This window comes from Mustelus asterias, chromosome 16, assembly GCF_964213995.1.
Source record: "Mustelus asterias chromosome 16, sMusAst1.hap1.1, whole genome shotgun sequence".
Taxonomy (NCBI): domain Eukaryota; kingdom Metazoa; phylum Chordata; class Chondrichthyes; order Carcharhiniformes; family Triakidae; genus Mustelus; species Mustelus asterias.
The window spans coordinates 28,424,939-28,445,345 of record NC_135816.1 but is presented as its reverse complement, the minus strand read 5'-3'; the positions used below and the strand labels follow the sequence as shown (position 1 = coordinate 28,445,345).

The following is a 20,407-nucleotide window of genomic DNA, read 5'->3' as shown; positions in this document are numbered from 1 at the left end:
AGAAATTGGAAAACAATGGCAGGATCGGACAGAGTTAACAAGGATTTACGAAAGGGAATAAATCTACTGGAATTTTTCGAGGAAACAACGAGAAGAGTTGATGAGGGGGAGCCAGCAGATATTAAGTTGGTTGATGATCCATGATGATAATGAATGGCGGAGCAGGCTCGAAGGGCCAAATGGCCTCCTCCTGCTGACATTTTCTATGTTTCTCTGTTTATATGTCTCACTAGAGTCGCATTAAATGATTAATATTCGGTAGTTGGGTGAATGTTGTGATTGGCAAAATAATCTGAGGGGATCCGGGGAAAAAGTTTTTACTCAGCAAGAGTTAAGAATTTGGAATTCACTGCTTGGTAGCGTGGTAGATACAAACTAAAGAGTAACTTTCAATTGTGAATTGGATAAATACTTCAATTGTGAATTGGCTAAGGGCGGCACGGTAGCACAGTGGTTAGCACTGCTGCTTCATAGCTCCAGGGACCTGGGTTCGATTCCCGGCTTGGGTCACTGTCTGTGTGGAGTTTGCACATTCTCCTCGTGTCTGCGTGGGTTTCCTCCGGGTGCTCCAGTTTCCTCCCACACTCCAAAGATGTGAGGGTTACGTCGATTGGTCATGCTAAAATTGCCCCTTAGTGTCCTGAGATGCGTAGGTTAGAGGGATTAGCGGGTAAAATATGTGGGGATATGGGGGTAGGGCCTGGGTGGGATTGTGGTTGGTGCAGACTCGATAGGCCCAATGGCCTCTTTCTGCACTGTAGGGTATCTATCTATACTTGAAGTGGAAAGGTTTGCAAGGGATATAGAAACCGCAGAAACCCTACACTGCAGAAGGAGGCCATTCGGCCCATCGAGTCTGCACCGACCACAATCCCACCCAGGCCCTACCCCCATATATTTTACCCGCTAATCTACACATCCCAGGACTCTAAGGGGCAATTTTTTTTAACCTGGCCAATCAACCTAACCCGCACATCTTTGGACTGTGGGAGGAAACCGGAGCACCCGGAGGAAACCCACGCAGACACGAGGAGAATGTGCAAACTCCACACAGACAGTGACCCGAGCTGAGAATCGAACCCGGGACCCTGGAGCTGTGAAGCAGCAGTGCTAACCACTGTGCTACCGTGCCGCCATTAATGGCTTTGGATATGGAGGATGAGCAGGGTGTGGGACTAACAGAAATTTTCTTCAATAAAAACCAATGCAGAGTCAATGGGCTGAATGGCCTCCTTCTCTTTGTTCTATTCTATAATTTGATGAAATACTCACCACACTACAAAATTTATCAAAGTGATAGCTCGGATATTACGGGTTTTAAACAAGTGAATAATATCATGTGACTGTTTACTGTTAGCCTTCATATCTTCAAGCTGGAAGGAAAACAAAGAGAGTTCAGTGTTACCACGGATTATTAGAAAGCAGCAATATTATTAACTATTACTGTTGAGGACAGACTAAGTCAGTTAGGATTATATTCACTGAAGTTGAGAAGAGTGAGGGGGAATCTCATAGAAACTTATAAAATTCCAGCAAGGTTAGACAGGGTAGATTCAGGAAGAATGCTCCCGATGGTGGGGTGTCCAGATCTCAGGGTCATAGTTTGAGGATAAGGGGAACTGAGAACTGAGATGAGGAGAAATTTCTTCACCCAGAGGGTGGTGAATGTATGGAACTCACTATCACAGAATGTAGTTGAGGCCAAAGTGCTGTCTGATTTCAAGATGAAATTAGATATAGCTCTTGGGGCTAAAGGGATTAAGGGACATGGGGGAAGGGGAGATCAGGATATTGAATTCGATGATCATCCATAACCAAAATGAATGGTGGAGCAGGCTCGAAGGGCCGAATGGCCTGCTCCTGCTTCTAGTTTCTATGTTTCTAAATTGGACATGGATGAACCAGAAAACATGTTGAAAAATTGTGCGTCTAAACTATCACATTTGCAGCTCCTTTTTTCCCCTGCCTTTATCACCTATTGTGTTTACCCTGTGCCACTGGTGAATAAGAAAAGTGGGGCTCAGTGTACACAGAATAAAACTCTCATCTTATTGATACAGTGACATGTCACAATTCATGATACTCGCTTCAAGGAGGAATATTGTCACTCTCTCTCTGTGCTTGGAGAGGTAAAATGCTTTTGTCGATTCTGGTTACTATATAATATTTATATATTTTTAGGTAGGAATTGTAATGAAGTTACATATAAGCTCTTCCTGCAATCTCCTTCAGAATTAAATATGTAAAGAGTAGTGGGCAGGACTTAATATTTTGTGGACAATAAATTTTTCCTAACTGGCATAAAACCAATGAATCATTCAGACATATACAGTTGTTTAAAGTGCCATATTATCATGATATATTTTCTCAGGTAATTATTGGCCACTTAAGGGCTTCTCTGATACACTTGTGAGGTGACTAGGGGTTCTGCGGCTCAAAGTCTGGGATATTGGACTAGACAGCTCCGGCCAATCTGGTTGGTGAACAGCTCTCTGAGGTGGAACTCCCTCCTGAGTAAAGGGTGGAAGACCCACCTGCAGACACTTGCTGCTTGTTGGGTGTGTGAAATGGCTGCGGTGTACGCAGGATCGAAGGGGATGTATTCTACACTAACTCCTCAGATGGCAGGAAGGGAAATCCCACCATCATAAAACTCTTGGGCCGGAATCTTACCACCGTTCATGCCAGCAGGGTTTTTCCCATCCCGCCGCAGTGAACGGAGATTTGGCTGGCTACCAAATTCTGCAGCGGGAGCGTGGCGTGAATGGCAGGTAAGATCGCTCCTCTAGTCTCTGTGCCATTTTGCTTTGCCATCAGCCTCTCCCATAACAGCTAATACTTCAACAATGTTTTTAGAAATCCATCTTTCATTTATGTTTCCAAAGAATTTCCTCAGGTCAGTCAAGTACAACTGATCTTTGAAGAAATCCATACAAAATAATCAATATGATTCCCCTGGTTTCATGTGCTTTGTGCACATGCATTAGTGACTCCTTGATTATCAACAGTCTATTGGGAGCGGTGTGGCATGATTTTGTCTGATATAGGAACATACAAATTGGACAAATTAGGAGCAGGAGTTTGCTCTGCCATTCACTGAGATCATGGCTGATCTGATTGAAACTTTGTAGAGGTGAATTCCTAACCAGCTAATGAGATTTCCAGGGAGAATGCAGTCTTTAAGAGGACAGAATAGTAAGGAGAGCTTAAGAGGTTTTATTAATAAGTTAATATGGCCAGTTTGATCATATGTGAATGCAGTAACAGTATTAAAACAAGTAAGTATGATTTTAAACTATATATATCAAAGTATTAAATCTATTTTAATATATTGTTCGCTTCACCCAGTGCTGCAAGGAATGGTGGTAGAGGTCAGAGGTTTAGAGGCACATGGTTGGGAAAATCACTAGCTGAGCAGAATTATGTTTCATACATGGGACAATGTTGCAACTTAATGAATAGGTGGCTTTCATTGTTCAGACTAAAGTAGATATGGTTCTCGGGCACAGAGTTACGTGTCTGCTTGTCTTGGCAATGAGCCAATGGGAAGATTCATTTTTGGCTTGTATTAAGCGTCTGTGGTTGCTTAGATACCAGGAAGTAAGTTTAGCCAAGATGGGAGTTATGTCCAAATTAAATGGACCAATCGAATACCATTATGCTGAGCAGCAGATTCGCAGATGGCTGAGTATCTGACAGAAAATGTATTGATGTGTAACTGTTAAATGAAATTGATTCGAAGCTAATGAGAGGCGCAATTTAGAGATAATAAAAACTATAATCGTTCTGTATTTTGGCTGAGTGCCCCAGGTCTCTCAGAGAGGTTTTTAAGATCTGAACCAGAGCTGTTTAACCCTTTGGGGGACTCCAAACGGCCGTACGTTTATGTTCCTATGTCCTGTTTGACTTTATGTTTTTAAATACATTTTGTTACGTCTTTTGACCAGAGACTTTCCCTTTTGTGAGGTTTTGAATAGTCTGAGTTTTTAGACTTTAGAATTTGGCCACCCTTTTCTACATTTTCCCCACGACAGTCTTTTTGGCGACGGAGGACAGGATAGTGTCTTCGAACCTCGACGGCTGGACGTGCCCTCCACAGGGGTGAGTATATTTCAATTACCACTCTCGTTAGCTAGAGGGCGCCACAAACCAAATTGTCAGATCCATAAATTGGCCTATCTGAACTTCTTGTGGGGTCGCTAAGGCAATATTGCCGGTCAGGGAAATCGCGCTTAATGTGGGGGTAAGATAGATGTACTGCCAACCCACTCAGCGGGGCCAAAGTGCCGCACAAATAGAATAGATGTAAATTGGGGTGGGGTGAGGGGAGGGGAGGACTGCCCATCAGTGGTGTCAAATTTAAAGGCTGCGTGCCTATAACGTAAAGCTAACCGTAGGAGGGAGGGGCAGGGAGACGGTAGTGAAGACGTTAAGATAGCCCCGTGGAGAGGGGAGTAAATTTTGTTAAGTTAGGGAGGGAATGTTGTACTTTCGGCGAGAGCCGCGGGTTAAACTTAGGACATTCTCAGAGGAAAGGTCTGCAGACTTAGGGAAAGAGGGAACAATATTAGGGAAACCAACAGACGGGACTCGAAAATGTTGCGGAGACAGAAAGAGAGAGAGTGTGAGAGAAGAAAGGGTTAAAAAGCAAAACATGCGTCTGAGTGAAATTGTATAATCAACATCGCCACCTGTGGTGGAATAAGGTATGGCAGAAGTCATAAATCCAATGAACCTGAGCAGGAAAACATAGCATACAGACAGACCCTGTAAATACTGCTCAAGAGAGTCTTAAAATGAGTCTGCAGGTGAGGCAGTAATAGATTCATTGTATTCCCCAATCCCCGGGGGGCAGTCAAGGAGATAGGAAAATCAAATAGAAAAGACAAATTGGAAAAATAGAATTCCACCTAGCGGTGGTAAAATGCAACAGTCTGTTCCGGCAGCTCCTCTTTGTGCTGAAATACATAGAACCAGGGGCAGGTAGAGAAAAGGCTTCTGTTCCATGAAAACCAAATCATTACAACAGAAACAGCCAGAGTAAGCTCCAGCACAGATAGAACATTCAGCTCCCAAGGTTAAAACTTGCTATGTGTGTGGAAAGTGAGGGCACATTGCCAGAGATTGCTAAAATAAAGTGTCAAGATACAACCAGAACACTAAAAAACAATGCAGTAATTGTGATAAAGTGGGTCATGATGCAACTCAGTGCCAGACGACGAGGAGAGGTAGAGAAGGACAGGATGCTAGCAGGATAAACACAGCCAAGGTTCTGAGGAACACAGAATTTTTTGGATGCTAGCCAAGAAAACATAATGACGTCATGACGTGCATCTGTGAAAATCTTCTCCGCTCCCCCCCCCCCCTTTGAAACAAGTCGAGAGTTAACCCATTCAGTCCCAGGCAGTTTGAATCTTTGTGTGTTAAAGATTTGTGGCAGCTATGAGCCAATATAGTCGAAATTGTTAACTCAAATCAAAATCTAGCAGGGTGGGGCGGGAGGGGGGGCGACGGTGGGAGAGTGAAAAATTACACAAGATAGAATGGGTGGGGAGGGGGGTGTGAAGTTTACATTTGCCCCCCTGGATAACTTGTGATAATAGCACCGGTTAACTTAGGGCTATTCAACAATGATAGTGACCTAACAGCATTTTAGTTGGGTTGTGAGGGGTGGATGTTTAAAATTAGTGTACCAATCATGTGACTGAGAGAAGTAGTCCAGAGTATAGAGCACACCCAGGTGCAAATTTTGAATATGGGAAGGTTGAAAACTGTGACAGATGCAAGGCAGGCTCAAAGGGAAATAATCTAATAGAATAAATAAACATTGAAGGAAGTGAACAGGGTGATGAAATAGATAGTAATAAACATTAGAAAGCCCACATTACTATTTTCTGAGTATGGGACAAATCTAATGTAAGAAAATGTGCTGTAAGCAAGCTACTTTAATACAATGATGCTATTTAATATAAAGAACGAGTAATCAAAATAAGTTGCCACCTGGAATCAAATTTGAAAGGCTTGATTTTTGTTTCAAAGATGTTATTATGTTATAAAATTCAGTAAGAAAGAAATTCCAGAAGGTCCAGAAGAGGGCTATGCATTATGTACAAAGGTCTCTCACCGGAAAAGGGCTAAGACAAGTATTGAAGGCTTTTTAACTATTGCAGGAATTTTGTGGAAGATTATGCAGTGCTTGTAAAACATTTACAGGGTTCCATCAAAGGAGGGAGAGCCAGTAGAGAGAAAGTAGAGTGGGGAGAGAGAGAACCAGGCCTTTACAGACTTAAAATTGGCTATGATTAAAGTTGCATTAGGGTTGCCAGATCTCACAAAACCGTTTCACATTTTCTGTCAGGAAAATGATGGGATGCCAGTTGCAGTAGTAACACAACAACATGGGGACAGGTTAAGACCAGTGGGGTGTTACTCCGCCCACACACCATAGTGCATATTTCAAAATATGGATGGGGGGATATATATTTTGAAATATTTTCCCAAATTTTTGACTGTCAGGTTTTTAGTTCCTGCGATGATAATTTTGACATTATCTTCCAAAGGGAATTCCTCTAATTCTGTGCAATGTTCAGATGAAAACAAGATGAAAGAAAAGATCCAAGGCTGCTCCAGAGGCAGATTAGCTGCACCCAACGTTGCCCATGCAAAACACTTTCATAAGTAGGGGCACCTCTGCCATGGAATGTGAGAGAAATTTCCCAGATTTAGTAATCTCCTTGAATCTTATTTCCAACCAAGTTCCACCACGGGGACAATTCTTCCAAGTTCACCACATGACTCTGAACATTTGAGCACCTGGCTCATGGCTACAGGGACATCAACAATCCAGTTACAGATCACAAATGTATTATACAGGTCACTAACTGCTCACTAGGACACTGCAGTTTAATTACCTTTCCCATAGATAATTAGGCAGCACAAAGAAGATGCTACATTATTTTCAGTTTGCAAGATTCTCCCAAGTCCATCCTCCCCCCGCCCCGCCCCCCCCAACCAGGGATCCATCTGAGCCCGCCCCCCTCCTCCGGCGGACGCCAGCGGAAGGCCAGGAAGGTGCTGCAGGCTCTCGAAGGACTGCAGTTCGGAAGGATGGTGGAGGGAGACCAGCGATTGTGGTAGGTTGGGAGTGTGCTCTGCCGAGGGGGGCCTGCCTCCCAGGGGGGTCTGATCCCGGGGGGGGGGAGGGGTCTGCCGGGGGGAGAGGGGGGCCTGCCTCCCAAGGGGGGCTGATCCGGGGTGGGGGGGGTTCTGCCGGGGTGGTTAGCGGGGGGTCTGCGAAGGATGGTCGAGCAGGATGGGCTTCAGAGGTTCCCCTACAGAATAGAAATCTGCTTCTGATTTTTATTCGGCAGGTCGATTCGAGCGTGAATCCGGAACGGACCAGAAGACGGTAAAGTGGGATTTGGCGGTAGAGTTGGGCGCGCGGTTCATTAAGTCGATTTAAATGCATGCTAATGCATTTAAATCGTCGGGCCACCTGATTCGGTTGCGGACCGGACCCGCGCCCGAATCGGGTGTCGGTAAAGCCGTGACCTGCTCGGATTCAGGTGCAGATCGCGTTAAAGGCCCGACACCCGACTTTACCGCGGCGCGAATTTTTGGTAAAATCGGGCCCTATGAGTCAGTTTAAAGTATATCAAGTTAGTGAAAAGAATCAAAGTTCTGATTACTCCAAGTTCTAGCAGGAGATTAATCAATTAAAATCTCAGTTGCCAATGCAGATAGGGATATTGTCTATATTTGGGACAGTTGAGTCTGAGGGAGATGGTGTTTTTGGATTGGGTTGTGGATTGTATCTAGAAAAGAATGCCCATTTTGCACGTGGCATTGGCTGGAGACCCCCACCTCCTTTTCTGGAGGCACCTGATCCCACAGTCAGTTTAGAATTTGCCCCTGGTCTGATGAATTCTGTGACTATTAGTTGCAAGGAGGGCATGGAATAACCAGAAGATGTTGTTGATTGAGAAGGAATGAATGTTTTAAAGAATCTCAGCATTGTATATAGTTCTGAATGCAGACTTAACCGTCCCCACCGATGGATAGTCTTGCGTTATTAGAAAATGTTATGCCCATGAACCCCATTAAAACAGACCATGTGGGGTAAGGAGCTTACACCCTCACTAACATCACAAAGAACCCCAAGTGATCCTTTGGTTTTTTTTAAAAGGAGGGAGTGTGCAGTGTGTGTTACAGAATTTTGAGAGAAAGGAACTATGTTCTCTTAACTTACTTGGGAAATATTATAAATTAATTGGCAAGATGGAAAATTGATTAGAGAAAATCTAAGGTTGAGCTAATAATTTGAGTAGTTTTTGTATTTCAGTGTGTTTGTGTGGTCTGGTTGCTTGTCGAATGTAGGTGGTTGTTGTTGCATTAGATTGAGAGCAGGAGTTGTTAAAGCCTGTTTGTTCTTGTGGAGTATTTATTGCAGGCAATAAATGCAATGCTTTACACTTTGGTTTAACTTCAAAGGGGCTGAGGAAGTGTTAAAATTGTTAAAATGTAAGTATAAGATTTCTTGAATTTACTTCTGTTTTTGAGTTTAATTACAGTTTGGAAGAAAGAAGAATGAAAGCGACTGTCTTAATCAATTTTCTGTATTTTCTCTAAATGTTTTATTTTCACCCCAGTTTAAAATGTTAATTTTGAATGAAAGAGGAAGTGCTGTGGAATGAATGTTGGAAGCTTCCATGTGTGTCTGTGTATGTTTAATAAAGTGGTTGCATGGATGTTTTTGTTGTTGTTTGCTTTAATGTTTTAATGTTCTTCCCCTAATTGTGATTTTACAACAGTGGGTTTGATACAGAGTTTAAATAAAAATTGGAAATTGGATTGGATTAAATTGAAATAAAGTTTTGGAATTCCTTAACCTTTTAGGTATAATCAATGGCCATGATTGTGCTTAAGAGGTATAGAATATAAATACATAAATAATATATATATATGTGGGACATTACTTTGAACACAATTTTTGGAAAGTAAATTGAAATTTCAAAATCAAAGTACATAAATTGAAGTTTGAAATAACCAATTTGAATTTTGAATAATCCTGTGTTCAAATTTTGTTAAGAAAGGATTTAAACCTTGGAGGGAACCATGTGTTCATTCCTTTGTCTTGAAGAAATCGTGACATGATCACATTGGAATAGAACAGCACAGCACAGAACAGGCCCTTCGGCCCACGATGTTGTGCCGAGCTTTATGTGAAACCAAGATATAGAACATAGAACAGTACAATGTGTTTTATTTCTTGTGGTTTTTTTTAACTGGCAGAGATTTCACCATCTTCTGTTCCTAATTTGGCAATTAAAACATTATATACGTTGGAGGTTGTAAATTTTATTTTTGTTTTTGTTTTTAATTTAACAGATTTTGAGACCAAATTAATTCATTTGGCTCCAAGCCGAATGTATTTTTTGTGTTTTGTTTTAAATAGATGGCTTGTGAATAACAAGTCTAGCAGCTTCAAGACTCCAAGATTGTTTATCACAACCTAGTGATAATTGAGACTTGAAGAGTTTGGCTCATTCAGATTTTCTCACTGTTAACTTTCAAATTAAAGTGATTCGTTACGCTTAAGCATTACAGTTTCTGTCATTTAATTGATAGAATAAATTGAGCGCACAAAATAACCAACTTATAAATGGGAAGTTGCCTAAATTCTAAAGAGGTAAATAAGTTTAATTTTGACAAATAAAGGGTAATGGAAAGAGAGTCTGTATGGGTTTTGTGTTTCAAAGAGGGATGCATTGAAACATATTCTCAGTTTATGATGTAACCATTTGAATGTGAGATAATTTTACAAAGTAATATCTGTTTGTTTTGTGACTTTCCTATACTGAGTAAATGTTATCTGTGATAATCCTCATGTTCACATGTAAAGTTTGTTCGGTTCATTGTATGTAAATGCTAATAAGTTGGGAGTTAATTTTTCTGAAAAGTTAAGGGCTCTGGAGAGTGTCAATGACTTTACAACAGATGACAGGATTTTCCTAGTACTTAGTTATTTGGGGTTACAGGAGTTAAAATGCTTAAAAGAGGAACAAATAAACCATTTGTGCAAAACATGTTATTCATAGATAAAATTGGCAAAGTAGACAGAATGATGGAGGAGTTTCCTCTATAATTTGTTAAACTGGTAGAAAATCACTTGAATTACCTCTAACTTGTACTTTGGTTGCATTGTGTTAATTGGGTCATAAAAACACATAGCATGTGTATGCTGGAAGGAGATAGATTTTGAGCTGTGACTGTGGAAGTTTAAATCTAAAATGGTAACTGTGACAAAAAGTGTTTATTATGCAAATTTGGATCATTTTTAAATAACAAATACTTTGGAGAGTTAAGCCTACCTCTTCAGCACTTTTGGTGCATGACCCTCCAAAATCCAAATTTAAATGTTATTTCCCTTTTGCATCTGTATCAATGATTTATTATTGTCCTGAGCATAACTCTGAACCTAAAATGGTGTTTAGAATATGTGGTTGTTTGTATTTGTAGAGTGTTGTTGTCTGTAGCTTCTGGAATGTCCATATGTTGTAGGGATGTATTATTACTGTGCATGTCAATACCTGGGCCTTATTTGACTGTTAAGTGACTGGGGAATTCCTGACAGATACTGGTCGTGGGTTTGTGATCCATCATACTTTGCGTTCAGGATCAAAGGGGGGACTGTGGCCAAATGGGCCATCTAAAATGGCATTTTGGAAAGCATTCTGGGACAATTGGGCAAGAACTAAAATGACAGGCTGCAGTTTAAAAGACAGAGATAAACAGACTGCAACCCAGATGTGTGAATCCACAGGATATGGGTCATCTCCAGGATCAAAGAGACTTTCTGGTCAAACTGGGTTGTTTACCAGACATAAGGGCACCGTGATCCCTTATTTGGGAGGGAGGTATGTGTCCTACGTGCCCCCAGCACCTACAGACATGGCCATTGGGAACAAACCCAGAGATTGGTGTGGCAGCACCCGATTGGGCTTTATCGATCAGGGTGATCAAGTCCTGATCGATTGATTGGCAATGGCCAAAAGGGGCGTGAAACCCAATGGAGTATAAAGGGTGCTGCGCAACCAGGAATCTCTCTCTCTCTCTGACCCCACGAACGAGCTACAACAACGGTGAACATTGCCAGCAACGACCAGCACGAGGAGAGCCACCACACCCGAGAAGGAAGGAAGGAAGGTCAGAGCCAGAGTGCCAGACCAGACCAAAGGACCAGACTACGCAGACGACTACCGAGACCAGCGCACAGATAAAGGCCAATATCTGCTTGGGTAGTTGCCAGTCACGCAAAGTTAAGTCAAGGTCTCGTATTGGACTTGAATTCTAGTATTTTCCTGTAAGATAACCTATCGTTGGTTGGGTGGGTGATTATTGATTGTGTGGGTTTAAATAAATATTGGTTGTACTAACAAGACGTCTACTCGCGGTTCTTTGTCCATCGTATAAGGGTTAAAACAGACTGTGCGGCAGGTAACAAGCAACAACTGGGTGATCGCTTTGCTGAGCGCCTTCGGTCTGTGCGCAATCAGGACCCTGATCTTCTGGTTGCCATTTTAACACATGATCCTGCTCCCATGCCCACATGTCTGTCCTTGGCTTGTTGCAATGTTCCAGTGAAGCTCAACGCAAACTGGAGGAACAGCATCTCATCTTTCGGTCTCAACATCGAATTCAACAACTTCAGATGATTTGCTCTACCCCACCTCGACACTTCTATTTTCATTCTATTTTATTTAATTTTTTACTGTTCTCTACCTTTTATTTCTTTATTGTCTTTCTTCATTTTTCTTCCCACTCTTTCCCCCTATTTTACGCCCCTTCCCTTCCCTTTTCTCCCCTTTGCTTCACCTTTTCTAAATCTTACCTCTGTCCCATCCATTTTCCTCTCCCCCATCCCCACCATCTTCATTTTAGCTTCTCTGCCATTCACACCCTTTATTCGCTCTGTGGACAGCCATTAGTTGGGTTCCTTGGTTTCTGTGGCTGTGACTCATCTTTCATTCCCTCACCCTGCAGTACAAATATCTCCCACTTTCTATGCCTTTTAGCTTTGACAAAGGGTCATCTGGACTCGAAACATCAGCTCTTTTCTCTCCTTACAGATGCTGCCAGACCTGCTGAGATTTTCCAGCATTTTCTCTTTTGGCCTTCTCAATTCGACTCAGATCAAGGGACTCACTTCACAGGGAGAGTTTTAAGAGAAGTTTGCAGAATATTGGGAATAAAAGAGAGGTTTCACACACCATACCACCCACAGAGTTCAGGAATGGGTGGAGCGAACGAATAGGACATTGAAGAATAACTTCGCCAAAGCCATTCTGGATGAAGGAAGTAATTGGGTAGAGGCCTTCCCTGCAATTTTGCTAAGACAGAGAACCACCCCAACCTGAGGAACAGGTTTAACCCCTTTCGAATTGATGACTGGTAGGGTGATGTGCATGATGTGCAGCGCTCCGAAAGCTTATGGTATTTGTTACCAAATAAACCTGTTGGACTTTAACCTGGTGTTGTGAGACTTCTTACTGTGATGTGCCTCCCAGAGAAGATGATAGTGGGAGGTGGGGAACTTGAAATTGGGAGAGAGGCAGTATTCCAGTGTATGAGGGACTGAGTAGATTGTTTGCATTCTCTAAAGAAACAGGTAATCACTCAGCAACAACACAGGGATTGGATGAAATTGACAGAGGAAAACACTCCTAAATTATCTACACCTGGAGTCAAAGTAATGGTACAGCTAATGACAGACAGGAAAGGGTTAGGCACCAGATGGGAAAGGCCTTTCAATATAGTTGTGGCAGGACAGACATGTGCCCTAATTGATGAGAAATACTGTCCCAGATGGAGACACTGGGCACAGTTGAAACCGTACCCTAGTGGGCAGGCTACCAGCACCAAAAATGTTCCAGTAAATGAATCATCTTGTAAAACGCAGAATCAAATGGCTCCAGCAGCCACAGGACTGATGAGAGGGTTAATTGGATTTACAGACAAAATTATTAGGTTAGCCAAATCATAGCATTGAAATCAGATTAGTATTAGACTAAAAAAAAATGAATAATTTAATTATTATGTTACTAATTTTAAGACCTTCGGGACACTCTATAATTACAGGACATTGTGCACGAAGCCTATCGGACTCAACGACTGATTGCCAACAATCAAACCCCAACGCTGATTGTCAAGCTGGAACATTTGAAGATAAAAGCAATGAGGTTATAGCGGGTTTTTGAAAAGTGTATTCATCATTTTAATATTAACAAATGGCCCGGAGACACCAAAAAAGGGCTTTTAAGGTTACTAATTCAGATTGACAAGGTGACTGTACCCTATTTTATTCTTGTATTGTTGAGTTTGCTGTGTTTAATACAGCCAGCACATCGAAAATTGCATCAGGGAAACTAGCTTGGAGGGACTTTGGCCCTCCAAGCCTGTGCCGATCATGATGCCCTAACTAAAGAAAAAACCTTCTGCCCCTACTCGGTCTGGATCCCTCTATTTCCTTCCAGATGCCTCTTAAATGTTGCTAATGTGCCTGCTGCCACCACATCATCTGGTAGCATGTTCCAGGCACCCACCACCCTCTGCGTGAAAAACTTCCCACGCACATCTCCCTTAAACTTTCCCCCTCTCACTTTGAACCTGTGCCCCCTTGTAACGTTGAAAAAGTCTTTGACTATCCACCCTGTTTATATCTCTCATAATTTTGTAGACCTCTATCAGGGGTCCCCTCAGCCTCTGTCTTTCCAGTGAAAACAATCCGAGTTTATTCAACCTCTCCTCATAGCCAACTCCCTTGAGACCAGGCAACATTCTGGTGAACCTTCTTTGCACTCTCTCCAAAGCTTCCACATCTTTCTGGTAGTGCGGTGACCTGAACTGCACACAATACTCCAAATGCCGCCGTACCAAGGTTTCATACCGCTGCAACATGATTTCCCACCTGTGTTGCCACTTTTAGGGAACTGTGGACCTGCACACCCAGATCCCTCTGTTTGTTAATGTTTCTAAGGGTTCTGTACTCCAGCAGATACAAGCCTAGTCTTTCCAACCTTTTCCTCATAAGACAACCATCTCAGATTGTGGGTGGCACGGTGTTAGCACTGCTGCCTCACAGCGCCAGGGACCCGGGTTCAATTCCCGGCTTGGGTCACTGTCTATGTGGAGTATGCACATTCTCCCCTCTCACTTTGAACCTGTGCCCCTCTCTGTGTGGTTTCCTCCAAGTGCTCCGGTTTCCTCCCATAGTCCAAAAGATGTGTGGGTTAGGTTGATTGGCCATGCAAAATTGCCCTTTAGTGTCCGGGGGATTAGGAGGGTAAAGATATGGGGTTACAGGGATAGGACCTGGGTGGGATTGTTCAATGGGCCAAATGGCCTCCTTCTGCACTGTAGATTCTATGATTATCCTGACTGCAAAGATCCTACATAAACTACCTGCTCCCGTACATGGGTCGTACATCTATAGCATGGATTGCAGCATGATTGGAAGAATGAACAATATTTGTAAATCTCCCAGACTGCTGTCCACTATTGCATAAAGGAAATCTCTGAGGCTCCATATTCCAAGAGATACCTTTGTTTCATTCCAACCATTATCTTGTAAATTGAGTTTGTGTCGACACAACTCCTCACTCACCCGAAGAAGGGGCACACTTCGAACGCTTGTACTACCAAATAAACCTATCGGACTTTAACCTGGTGTTGTGAGACTTCTTACTGTGCCCACCCCAGTCCAACGCCGGCATCTCCACATCATTTTCTCTTGCCAGAGAAGCAGGGGCAATGAGAATAGGGCTTTGCAAATATTGAAGGGAACCCTGCAATGTTTGCAAGGTTGCCTGTAATATTTTGGTCGAGATTCCAGTAACTGCATGCACTTCACTTTGCAGATGCTGCAGATCAACTCTGAAATATAACCCAACTGAAAGGATTCCACAGCCTCTAGCTTCAGCTGGGAGATCCCGTTATGCTATTTATTATGAGGGATAATGCCCAGCCTCCTGGTAGCTGTCATGATGTTATCATTCTGCAGTAGAACAAAGAACAAAGAAAATTACAGCACAGGAACAGGCCCTTCGGCCCTCCAAGCCTGCGCCGACCATGCTGCCCGACTTAACTAAAACCCCCTACCCTTCCGGCGACCATATCCCTCTATTCCCATCCTATTCATGTACTTGTCAAGACGCCCCTTAAAAGTCACTACTGTATCCGCTTCCACTACCTTCCCTGGCAACGAGCTCCAGGCACCCACTACTCTCTGTGTAAAAAATCTGCCTCGTACATCTCCTTTAAACCTTGCACCTCGCACCTTAAACCTATGCCCCCTAGTAAATGACTCTTCCACCCTGGGAAAAAGCTTCTGACTATCCATGCCTCTCATAATCTTGTAGACTTCTATCAGGTCTCCCCTCAACCTCTGTCGCTCCAGTGAGAACAAGCCAAGTTTCTCCAACCTCTCCTCATAGCTAATGCCCTCCATACCAGGCACCATCCTAGTAAATCTTTTCTATGCCCTCTCCAAAGCCTTCTGGTAGCGTGGCGACCAGAATTGAACACTAGATTCCAAGTGCGGCCGAACTAAGGTTCTATAAAGCTGCAACATGACTTGCCAATTTTAAACTCAATACCCCGGCCGATGAAGGCAAGCATACCATGTGCCTTCTTGACTACCTTCTCCACCTGCATTGCCACTTTCAGTGACCTGTGTACCTGTACACCCAGATTCCTTTGCCTATCAATACTCTTAAGGGTTCTTCCATTTACTGTATATTTCCTATCTGTATTAGACCTTCCAAAATGCATTACCTCACATTTGTCCGGATTAAACTCCATCTGCCATCTCTCCGCCCAAGTCTCCAACCGATCTACATCCTGCTGTATCCTCTGATGGTCCTCATCGCTATCCGCAAATTCACCAACCTTTGTGTCGTCCGCAAACTTACTAATCAATCCAGTTACATTTTCCTCCAAATCATTTATGTATATTACAAACAGCAAAGGTCCCAGCACTGATCCCTGAGGAACACCACTTGCCACAGCCCTCCATTCAGAAACACACCCTTCCACAGCTACCCTCTGTCTTCTTTGACCGAACCAGTTTTGTATCCACCTTGCCAGCGCACCTCTGATCCCTTGCGACTTCACCTTCTGCACCAGTCTGCCATGAGGGACCTTGTCAAAGGCCTTACTGAAGTCCATGTAGACAACATTCACTGCCCTACCCTCATCAATCACCTTCGTCACTTCCTCGAAATACTCGATCAAGTTCGTGAGACATGACCTCCCCTTCACAAAACCATGTTGCCTCTCATTAATACGTCCACCTATTTCTAAGTGGGAATAAATCCTGTCTCGAAGAATCCTCTCCAATAATTTCCCTACCACTGATGTAAGGCTCACCAGCCTGAAATTACCTGGATTATTCTTGCTACCCTTCTTAAACAAAGGAACAACATTGGCTATTCTCCAATCCTCTGGGACCCACCAGGCAAGACTGTTCTCTTCCTGTGGGGGAGCACGTCAGCGGTCACGGGCATTCAGCCTCTGATCTTCGGGTAAGCGTTCTCCAAGGCAGCCTTCACGAAACACGACAGCGCAGAGTCGCTGAGCAGAAACTGATAGCCAAGTTCCGCACACATGAGGACGGCCTAAACCGGGATGTTGGGTTTATGTCACACTATCAGTAACCCCCACAGCTTGCCTGCTGGACTTGCAGAATCTCACTGGCTGTCCTGTCTGGAGACAATACACATCTCTTTAACCTGGGCTAAATACTCCCTCCACTCACATTGTCTGTATCTTTAAGACCTGGTTGGCTGTAGAAATTCGCATTCTAATCAGTATTCTGTAACTTGATTTTGTGTCTCTGTGCCCTGTTTGAGAGCAGATTTCCACTCCATCTGATGAAGGAGCAGCGCTCCGAAAGCTAGTGGCGTTTGCTACCAAATAAACCTGTTGGACTTTAACCTGGTGTTGTTAGACTCCTTACTGTGACCTCCCCTGTAGCCAGTGAGGATACAAAGATTTCTCTCAAGGCCCCAGCAATTTCCTCCCTTGCCTATCTCAGTATCCTGGGGTATATCCCATCAGGCCCTGGGGACTTGTCTACCTTAATATTTCTCAAGAACCCCAATACCTCCTCCTTTTTGATTTCAAACTATCTACACATGCTTTCCCAGACTCATCATCCACCAAGTCCTTTTCTTTGGTGAATACTGACGCAACGTACTCATTTAATACCTCGCCCATTTCCTCTGGCTCCACGCATAGATTCCCTCCCTTGTCCTTGAGTGGGCCAACCCTCTCCCTGGCTACCCTCTTGCTCTTTATATATGTATAAAAAGCCTTGGGATTTTCCTTAATCCTGGTGGCCAATTTTTTCTCATGACCCCTTTTAGCCCTTCTTACTCCTTGCTTAAGTTTCTTTCTACTTTCCTTGTATTCCACACTTGCTTCGTGCCTTCCCAGCCTCCTAATTTTGACAAATGCTTCCTTTTTCTCTTTGACTGGGCTCACAACATCTCTCGTTATCCAAGGTTCCCACAACTTGCCATACTTATCCTTCATCCTTACAGGAATGTGCCGGTCTTGAATCCCTATCAACTTACACTTGAAAGCCTCCCACATACCAGATGTTGATTTGCCCTCAAACATCTGCCCCCAATCTACACATTTCAGTTCCTGTCTAATATTGTTGTAATTAGCCTTACCCCAATTTAGCACCTTAACTTGAGGACTACACTTATCTTTATCCATCAGTACCTTCAAGCTTACTGAATTGTGGTCACTGTTCCCGAACTGCTCCCCTACTGAAACATCGACCACCTGGCCGGGCTCATTCCCCAGTACCAGGTCCAGTATGGCCCCTTCCCTAGTTGGACTATCTACATACTGTTTCAGGAAGCCCTCCTGGATGTTCCTTACAAACTCTGCTTCATCCGCGCCCCAAGCACTAAGTGAGTACCTCAAGATCACTGAAGAGAACCTCTGGTGGAGTGATATGGTTTTTCATTGCAATGTGTCGGAGAATTGCTTCAGTCTCCTGTACTCTTCCCTTTATCATCAGCCAGCGTGGGGATTCAGGAATAAACCTGGAATTAAAAGTGTTTTGTTTAAACTGAAGAGTACACAAGTCACAGAAAGGATGCGATCAGTTACTATTAACATTAAAATTCTTCTTAATTGCAGATATTAACAGGCAGCTTTATTCAAATCAATGAGTAGGTTCAGAAATGGAGAGTGTTAGAATATAACCGGTGACAACTTTGATTGGATGTAACATGACCAATGGGAACAAGATGTAAGAGTCAGCTGACCCAGTAAAACATGGAACCAATTACAGAGTGATGTAATAGTCAGCTGACCAGCTGATTCACTATAAACAAGGAACTATGTAGAATTGTGGGGAGCTTGGAGTGGCCCAGGGTGAGGCCCGAAGTTTGGAGTAATGATGTTTCTTTATTAAACCCTTTCTTTGATTTATAAGTTGGAATAAGTTTTGTTGTATTTTCATTAGCTGCATTTTGAAGAGTTCCTTCTGCAGAAACAGAGAGAATGGTATGAAAGATAATGGAATTCAGACAAGATGATAGGAATGCCTGGACCAGAATTTACAATAATTATGATCGCTACCCCAAAGTGTGGTGGATGCTGGGGCAGTGAGTAAATTTAAGGAGCAGTTAGACAGATTTTTGATTGGTAATGGATTGAAAGGTTATGGGGGGAAAGCAGGAAAATGGGGATAAAGAGAATATCAGCCACGATTGAATGGTGGAGTGGACTCGATGGGCCGAATGGCCTAATTCTGCTCCTATTTTTTATGAACTTATGAAATTCTGTTAATTGATATGGCTTTTAGTACGGGGAGACCTGGGGAGAAAGAAGGAACTGGGGCACTTTGCTTTGTCTGTTTCACCAAGCTATATTAAGCATTGCATGGAATGAAAAATCCAACAGGAAAAGAATGAAATGTCTTTATCCAACAGATTTCTCAGCATCTGACCTGCTCTTGTAACCACCGTATCTATGTGGCTGGTCTAGTTATGTTTCTGGTCAATGGTGACCCCTAGATGTTGATGGTGGGGACATTTAGTGATGTGAATATAATTGAATACCAAAGGGAGTAATGTCAGAAAAACAGAGATGGATTTGTAAGTAAGGTATAGATTTAAGTGGGTTTAATTTAGTGGTTCTGTATCAGGAGGGTAAAATTCTAAAATTGGTCATGCTAAAATTACTTAGTGTCCTGAGATGCGTAGGTTAGAGGGATTAGCGGGTAAAGCTTTACAAATATTGACTGGAAAAGCTATAGTTCAAGTACTTTAGGGGGGTCACTTTTTGTCCACTGTGTGCAGGAAGGCTTCCTGACGCAGTATGTAGATAGACCAACAAGAGGCGAGGCCACATTGGATTTGGTACTGGGTAATGAACCAGGCGAGGTGTTAGATTTGGAGGTAGGTGAGCACTTTGGTGACAGTGACCACAATTCGATTACGTTTACCTTAACAATAGAAAGGGATAGGTATATACCGAAGGGCAAGAGTTATAGCTGGGGGAAAGGAAATTATGATGCGATTAGGTGAGATTTAGGTGGTATAGGTTGGGGAAGGAAACTGCAGGGGATGGGCACAATTGTAATGTGGAACTTGTTCAAGGAACAGCTACCATGCGTCCTTGATAAATATGTACCTGTCAGGCAGGGAGGAAGCAGACGTGTGAGGGAACCGTGGTTTACAAAGGAGGTTGAATCTCTTGTGAAGAGGAAGAAGGAGACTTATGTTAAGATGAGACGTGAAGGCTCAGTTAGGGCACTTGAGAGTTACAAGTTAGCCAGGAAGGACCTAAAGAAAGAGTTAAGAAGAGCCAGGAGGGGACACGAGAAGTCTTTGGCAGGTAGGATCAAGGAAAACCCTAAAGCTTTCTATAGGTATGTCAGGAGTAAAAGAATGACTAGGGTAAGATTAGGGCCAGTCAAGGACAGTAGAGGGAAGTTGTGCGTGGAGTCTGAAGAGATAGGAGAGGCAGTAAATGAATATTTTTCATCGGTATTCACACAGGAGAGGGACAGTGTTGTCGAGGGGAGTACTGAGATGCAGGCTGTTGGACTGGACGGGATTGAGGTTCATAAGGAGGAGGTGTTAGCAATTCTGGAAAGGGTAAAAATAGATAAGTCCCCTGGGCCGGATGGGATTTATCCTAGGATTCTCTGGGAGGCTAGAGAGGAGATTGCAGAGCCTTTGGCTTTGATGTTTGGGTCATCATTGTCTACAGGAACAGTGCCAGAAGACTGGAGGATAGCTAATGTTGTCCCCTTGTTCAAGAAGGGGAGTAGAGACAACCCTGGTAATTATAGACCGGTGAGCCTTACATCTGTTGTGGGCAA

General features: G+C 43.2%; 1 protein-coding gene across 1 annotated transcript in view; it reads right to left on the bottom strand.

Moving 5' to 3' along the window:
- Nucleotides 1-20,407, bottom strand: part of LOC144505065 (organic cation/carnitine transporter 2-like) — a 74,322-nt gene that overhangs the window by 20,863 nt on the left and 33,052 nt on the right. The window contains exons 5-6 of the mRNA XM_078230813.1: nucleotides 17,990-18,116; nucleotides 1,273-1,373 (exon numbers count right to left, since the gene is read on the bottom strand). Of these exons, the coding sequence (XP_078086939.1) occupies nucleotides 1,273-1,373; nucleotides 17,990-18,116 (228 nt within the window). The remainder of the gene's footprint in view (nucleotides 1-1,272; nucleotides 1,374-17,989; nucleotides 18,117-20,407) is intronic.